Source organism: Entelurus aequoreus, linkage group LG01 (genome assembly GCF_033978785.1).
Source record: "Entelurus aequoreus isolate RoL-2023_Sb linkage group LG01, RoL_Eaeq_v1.1, whole genome shotgun sequence".
Taxonomy (NCBI): domain Eukaryota; kingdom Metazoa; phylum Chordata; class Actinopteri; order Syngnathiformes; family Syngnathidae; genus Entelurus; species Entelurus aequoreus.
Genome location: NC_084731.1, coordinates 84529250 through 84536520, shown reverse-complemented (window position 1 = coordinate 84536520; position 7271 = coordinate 84529250). Strand labels below are relative to the sequence as shown.

At 39.8% G+C, this 7271-nt stretch overlaps 2 protein-coding genes across 7 annotated transcripts in view; one reads left to right on the top strand and one right to left on the bottom strand.

Moving 5' to 3' along the window:
- The window catches only part of LOC133658066 (male-specific lethal 3 homolog), a 190817-nt gene that overhangs the window by 161712 nt on the left and 21834 nt on the right, over positions 1-7271 (bottom strand). The gene's annotated exons all lie outside the window — the stretch shown is intronic.
- The window catches only part of LOC133658028 (rho GTPase-activating protein 6-like), a 137315-nt gene that overhangs the window by 112750 nt on the left and 17294 nt on the right, over positions 1-7271 (top strand). For all 4 annotated transcript variants that reach the window (XR_009827389.1, XR_009827386.1, XR_009827390.1 and 1 more), the window contains exons 2-3: positions 509-668; positions 5774-5845. Coding sequence is in view for 1 of the 4 variants with exons in the window: in XM_062059640.1 (XP_061915624.1) it covers positions 509-668; positions 5774-5845 (232 nt within the window). In the remaining 3 variants the exon portion in view is untranslated. The remainder of the gene's footprint in view (positions 1-508; positions 669-5773; positions 5846-7271) is intronic.

The following is a 7271-nucleotide window of genomic DNA, read 5'->3' as shown; positions in this document are numbered from 1 at the left end:
GAGAACTATGGTTTGCTAACATACTAATTGGTGATCAGACGAAATTTGCAATTGCTGCTGGACTATGAGAACGGAGAGCTGTGTGCTGGCATCCCAAAACCAAGTGCTTCACAAAGCACCTGTAAGAACCTATGCGTCCAAGGGGGATTGCTGTAAGGTTACAGCAGTGTGAGTCATCACATTCACTTCTCTGCAGCAGCCAGATGTGCTGTGCAGTTTCTTCTTGTGTTGTCTAAATTGTATTGAACTGTCGTGTATTTGTGGGAGCACTGAGACTCGGGTGGCTTCCATGAGTCATCCCACTCTCTGATCATAAATTCCTCCGTGTCCACTGAGAGAAGTGGTAATGAGGAGGTTGGGAAGAATCACCAATTACTGTAATAATGCCTTATCCAGCTTTGACTTCCTGACTTCCGTGTGTTTGCATCACCTTTGTTTTGGTTCCAGGGCTAGCAGGCAGTAACCAAGGTGACTGATTACCAATGTTTTGTCCCCACTCCGACCTCAGGGTGACTTCACCTGGAACAGCTTGTCCGGCCAGAGTGTACGCTTGAATCCGGTCGCCATTCAGAGCCTATCGGAACTGGAGAGAGCCCGACTCCAGGAAGTGGCCTACGCCCGCTTGCATCAAGACTATGACGTTGGATGTCAGATAACTTTGCCAAAAGGTGAGATCACGTGTTATTCGCCACATAGCTTTTACTAGGTGGTATTTTCTTAAACTTTTTAGATTTTCCATTACTCAAATATTAACACTCCCTGAATAATCTTACTCTTGAGTCTAATCATATTAAATAACTACACCTAACCTACTGACCAATGTTGATGATTTACATTTATTATAAAAAACCATGAAGCAGAAAATGTGTTTATTTCAACGGTTTTCCCTCAAACACACATTTTGGCTATACAGTGTGGTTAACCCGATTACACTGTAATCGAACAAACTAATCCATAGATCACTGGATTACTAAAATAATCGTTAGCTGCAGCGCTAGTCAGTGGATTTAGCTCAGGCTTGCTAAAGGATAGATCTTCACCAACCATGTTTTACGACCTTCTTGTCAGTGTTGCTTATAACTTCCAGAACCCCTGACAACCGCCATATGAAAGCAAGGAGAGTTACTTTGAAATGTTTACACATCGGTTTGCTATTTCAGCGCCGGTGTTTTACATTTTAGTTGACTGGAGGAGAGTTTAGGGTGTTTTGTAGAGTGTCACAGGACAGAAAAAAGCAGCAAGAGTTCATCAGACAGGTGGAGTTATTGTCGAGCCCAGGAGGTTTTACATATTGGCGATTTTCCATTTGGCTTTGCAAGTCATCCGTCAAAAATCCAAACCATTTCCTATCTCTACTCCCACCCCCACTTTGCTGTCCATGACATCTGCTTTCTCTAGTCTCACACACCAGTTCCTCTCCGCTTCCCACCTATTTTACTCTCAGCTCTCCTTCTACCTCCAACTTGTTTGCGGGCAGTGGTATCAAAAAAAAAAACATGGTGAAGTCAAACAACATGTTGGGGCTTTGCAGCTTTGTCCGTGATTCTTGGACACCGGTAGAAACTAAAACCGTGACGCAAGCGGCTAATGCTACTCTGGCGTGTTCAGTGGGAGATGGATGCTTTTCAGGGAGTGACTCATCCAATGCAGGAGAACATCTGGAGTTCAAACTGAGGTTGCTTTATCAGGATGTAGGACGGCACAGTGACCTGACAAAAACACAAAGAGTTGCTGAGGGCTTCCACAGGAGAATTCCAAGCCTTTAACCATGCTACAACCCAGCTTCTTGGTCAATATCAACACATTTGTGTGACATCTATTATGTTTGATAGTCGTGCTACAGTTCGTAGGACAATAAACACATGTAAACATAAAATGTCTCTTAAAATTAATATTGCTGTAAATCATTGTAGAAGAAGGTTGTCCTCATACAACTACTGATATGATCACGATATTGGAGCCTTTAGTACTGGGCGATACCGATATTTATCTGATATCAATCAGCAGGAATCATAAATACTTTTATTATTGTGTCATGTTGAATATTAGACACGGTTTGATCAAGTGAAATTACTCAAACGCAGAACAATGCGGGGAAAAAGAACAAACATATTTGTTATTAACTGTCTGGAATGGACTTATGCTGTCTTTAAAGGGGACCTGTGATGCAAAACCAACTTTTCTTTCCTATTGGTGCCTGTTTTGGTGTATTTGGGATCTTCATAAGTCCCAAAAATTTGAAATCAAACCATGGAGGCATGGCGTAGATATTTATAAAACAACCTTGCCTTCCTTCATACTTCCTCCAAGCGAGCCGTTTGGAATTTTCCAAGTTAGTTACATTTTTCCCAATTGTGATGTCAGCGGATAGCTCTATACATGGTAGAAATTCACCCACAGTGCTTGTAGTCCGAGATGCTGTCGAAGTGGAGGCACGTAAATAAGACCGACCACAAAACGTTGCATCCTGAAGGGCCAGTCAGATCTTTGACAGAAGAACCACCATTACATGTTATGTAAACCACAAGGAAGTGTTTTAAATGTAGAAAAAAATCATAATATGACCCCTTTAAATTGAAGTAAAATTGTAATTGTTGTTTTTGCAACACCAAGTGGCCACAATAATATATTAAGCTAAGATCATGGCACAGTAAGTTGAATATTGCGGACACGCTGTTATTGGATGCTCTTTAATACTCTTCTACCTTAAAAAGTTTGTATCTCTAAGTAATTTGCATCTATGATTATTTGATTGTTTATATTGACATATGCTGTGTTTTAGACCGCTGCTCAATTAAGAGCACATATTACCAGGGATGTTCCGATCGGGGTTTAATGCTGCCCATTCTGATATAATCATCCATTAGTGAGATTGACCGATATTGATCTCAGGTATTTACTGTATGGTGTGTGCTATTGACAGATTAACGATTATCAACACAGTATTCAAACTCGTTCCTAATGATCTTTTATTACAGACACTTGTTTGATTAAAACAAAGTTATCGTACACAATACCGAAACACAATTTAAAACCCTCAAAAAACTACTCATTTAAATCATTTGCTTTTTGCCCTCAAAGTCCTCCTGTGTTCAGTCAATTATTACCTAGATGTATGAACATTCACAACAACAACAAATCATCCATCCATCCATCCATTTTCTACCGCTTGTCCCGTTCGGGGTCGCGGGGGTGCTGGAGCCTATCTCAGCTGCATTCGGGCGGAAGGCGGGGTACACCCTGGACAAGTCGCCACCTCATCGCAGGGCCAACACAGATAGACAGACAACATTCACACTCACATTCACACACTATCCCCAGGTGCATGTCTTTGGAGGTGGGAGAAAGCCGGAGTACCCGGAAGGAACCCACGCAGTCACGGGGAGAACATGCAAACTCCACACAGAAAGATCCCGAGCGCAGGATCGAACTTAGGACCTTCGTATTGTGAGGCAGACGCACTAAACCCTCTCCCACCGTGCTGCCACAACAACAAACAACAAATCATTTTAAGAAAATCTAAATAATGACCCAATAACTTCAGTATCGATCACATACTGATACTACATTTGGTATCAACACCACCAATTTATGGATCGATCCGCCCTCCTCTTAGATGTCGTGTTCTGACTGACAATACTGACACACCAACAGTTGTTGTTATATTGTCCTCTCCCTAGACTCTTATTAATCTAATTTCCTGCTTACTTTCTGCTGTAACGTGCTTCCTTCTACACTTCTTAAACTTTACTAAGCACTTATTTCTCATGTTGTTTAAAGTGATCTTAGCGGTTATCTTAGCTATTAGCATGCCTGTTCCTGGCTTGCTCTCTGTGTTTAACATGTTTAGCCTCATCCTCCAGTGATAACTTGATCTTGATACTCAAGATACCTAAGAAAAGCAGTTTATTTGCCGTAATGGAGGTTATTATTTTCATAAATTTAGGGGAGCAGCTCCACACTGTGCATGGAGACACATTATTAGCTTCTGGCTGCTTGTCAGCTGAGGGACTAAATATAAATACATTGTCAACCAGGGGGATTGGCTTTTGTGAGCACTTTTTTTTTTACAAAAATCGTCGGATACTGATCGGTAGCAGATGATCAACACATCCCTACATAATACGTATGTCTAGCTTGCGCGCTATTGTGTGCTTAGCTGTTGTGTAGCTGCTAGTTCCTAGTCGTCTATAGCCTACAATGTTTACCTTTTTGTAATTGACTTCCATAAAATACAAGAAAAGACCAACGTTGCGTGCTTATTGGAGGACATTTAGATGTTTGATGTTTGCTTTGCACGAGTTAACACGCTGTAGAACTGCTTGTATCAGAGATTTTAAATGCAAGACAATATAATAACACAATTTTTTTCTAATATTGAATGTCAATATCAGATTGGGACATCACTCGGCACACCAAAAATAGGCCAAACCTGACCCCAATCTATGCTATCGTAATTTTCGGACTATACGTTGCACCTAAAACCCTTTCTTTTCTCAAAAATCGACAGTGCACCTTATAACCCGGTGCGCCTAATGTACGTATTCATTTTGGTTGTGCTGACCGATCTCGAAGCAATTTTATTTGGTACATGGTGTAAAGATAAGTGTGACCGGTAGATGGCAGTCACACATTAGAGATACATATAAGTAGACTGCAAGTTGACGCATGTTCAATAAATGATGCCAGCAAATACCCATCAGCAAGCAACACCAAAACTTTGATATTTCATTGAGAATATAGAATATTACACAAAGCGCTGAAAAATCTGTCAAAATGTTTTAATACGACTTTGGTAAGCTATGAAGCCACACCGCTTAAAGGATTGTCGGCTACTGTAGTCAGACGTACTGTACTTCAATATACGGGTATTATTATGGTGTGTATAAGGACCGCAAAATGGCACCTATTAGAAGACATATCAATTTGCAATTTTTATGCAAAACCAACTGTTCTTACTTATTGATACCTGCTGATGTGTATTTGGGATCTGCATACGTCCCAAAAATGTGCGCGTGTCCGCCATTATAGTCTGCGCCGTAGTCAATAAACTCCCTTTTCTCTGTCCTCTTGTTGTGGGGCATTCATCCCTCGCTGTTGCCATTTCTAATTAAAAGTAGTGTACAGTTCTAACTAGGGGTGTAACGGTACGTGTATTTGTATTGAACCGTTTCGGTACGGGGGTTTCGGTTCGGTTCGGAGGTGTACCGAACGAGTACACATGCTAGCAGCGACCGGGCTAGGACAACATGTAAAAGCCAGAGCTGGAAGGCCCTCCTGCCTCGTTAAGATCTCCCGTTTGGGAACACTTTGGCTGCGCGATACAACAATGGAGGATGGAGGTTTGCCGAAATTGTTCAGCAGCTGCTTCTGACAATCAGTCAAACATGTGTTGCACCTTTCCTGCTTCCGGCTCCCAGACCGTCGTTGCTGGCATCAAATTCTAAAGTTAATGATTATTTGCAAAAAAAAAAAAAAATGTTTATCAGTTTGAACATCAAATATGTTGTCTTTGTAGCATATTCAACTGAATATGGGTTGAAAATGATTTGCAAATCATTGTATTCCGTTTATATTTACATTTAACAATTTCCCAACTCATATGGAAACGGGGTTTGTATGAATTGATGTATTTTATTTTCAGATTTTCACCAAAACGTCAATTTTTCAATCAGTGTAGTATACAACTGCATTCCTTATTTAGTTTATGAATATCTGAATACGCATCATGTTGTCCAGATGATAATTATTGTCTTCTTTTGTCCCTGCACAGATGGAGAGAAGAGGAAAAAGTCGCTGAGGAGGAAGCTGGATTCTTTAGCCAAAGAGAAGAGTAAAGACAAAGGTATGCCAAGGTCTTTAAACAAGTACTTAGCAGGGTTTTTCTTCACCTTGCTCACTCCCTTTAGTCCCCTGTGCTGCTACAAGTCCGCCCCTACATTGCAGGTGAACAGAGAGGCTATAAAAATAAAGTATCTGTTTACAGTTTGTGTTTATGTTAGTGGGGCGGGGGGTTGGCTCAGCATTGTTGGCCGCAGAACATGCGGGCGTTTTGGAGAGATTGGAGGCTTTTCTTATCAAACTTGTGAGTCTGGGCTCTGATCTCAGTAAAGGCACATTGAAATTCAAGAATGCATGCACAGATGCACTTAGCGGGCCGTGCTGAAGATGTCAGGCGTCTTAGCAGGAGGGTGTCAGGTTGTTAGCACGAGCTGACATTGTGCAATGTAAGGCTGCAACAACCCTTCATTTATCAATGACAAGGGCAAAGCAGAAACTTATGTTTAGGGTGCATTTAAACAACAACTCCATGGTTAAAAAGAAGAATGTTTCACATACAGGTGATTGTTTTCAGGATTTAGATAAGTGTATTTTAAAAAAAATTTTTTTTTTGTTTTCAGTTAAAAGTTTTGTATCAATAACCTACCTGAGATTACCACTGTAATATAACAATGTTACTCTATCATGGTTCGGTATTGTAATTACTGTTCTACAATGTGTTACTATGAAATGTCTTTATTAAAAAAGAAGACAAAAATAACTTTTTCAACGAGCAGGCATTTTTAAACTATATAATACACATGTGTCAAACTCAAGGGCCGGGGCCAGGTCTGGCCCGCTGCATCATTTTATATGGCCCTTGAAGGCTTGGAAAAAATATGCGTCAATAAGGTACCATATCTTTGCTTACTAAATGTATTTGTTCTTTCCATTTGGACATAAAAAAAAAGTACGTACTGCATGAAATTGCTAATTTTTTCAACTTTGATATTAACCAATATTGCAACAAATATTGTATCGTCATACTTCCCAAACTATTTTTGGGGTTGAAGTAAAAACAAATGCAGTAGATATCTGCTTGAACTATGATTTCAGAGCAAGTTAACCATTACATTGTTCACTGTAGGTTTTAGGGGTTACATTTATGGTGATTTTTACAGCATATTAACTTTAAATTAAAAAAAATATCACTTTTTTTTATTACAGTAAAATTCTGTCAACTGAGTGTTTTTTTTTTTAATGGTAAAATCTAGGCTTGTTGTTTTTATTGTGTAAACAGAAAAAGGGTCGCACATTTTTTGACGGTAAAAAACTGAGAACTCTGTTGCCAGAATTTTAAAAAAATAACAGTGGTGCCCTTTTTCCATTTACAGGCAGACGTTGTAAAACCACAGTACATTTTACAGTAAAATTCTGGCTACTAAGCTGACAGTTTTTTCATTTACTGTAAAAAACACTTTTTACTGCAGTAAAATTTGAGTTGCCAGTTA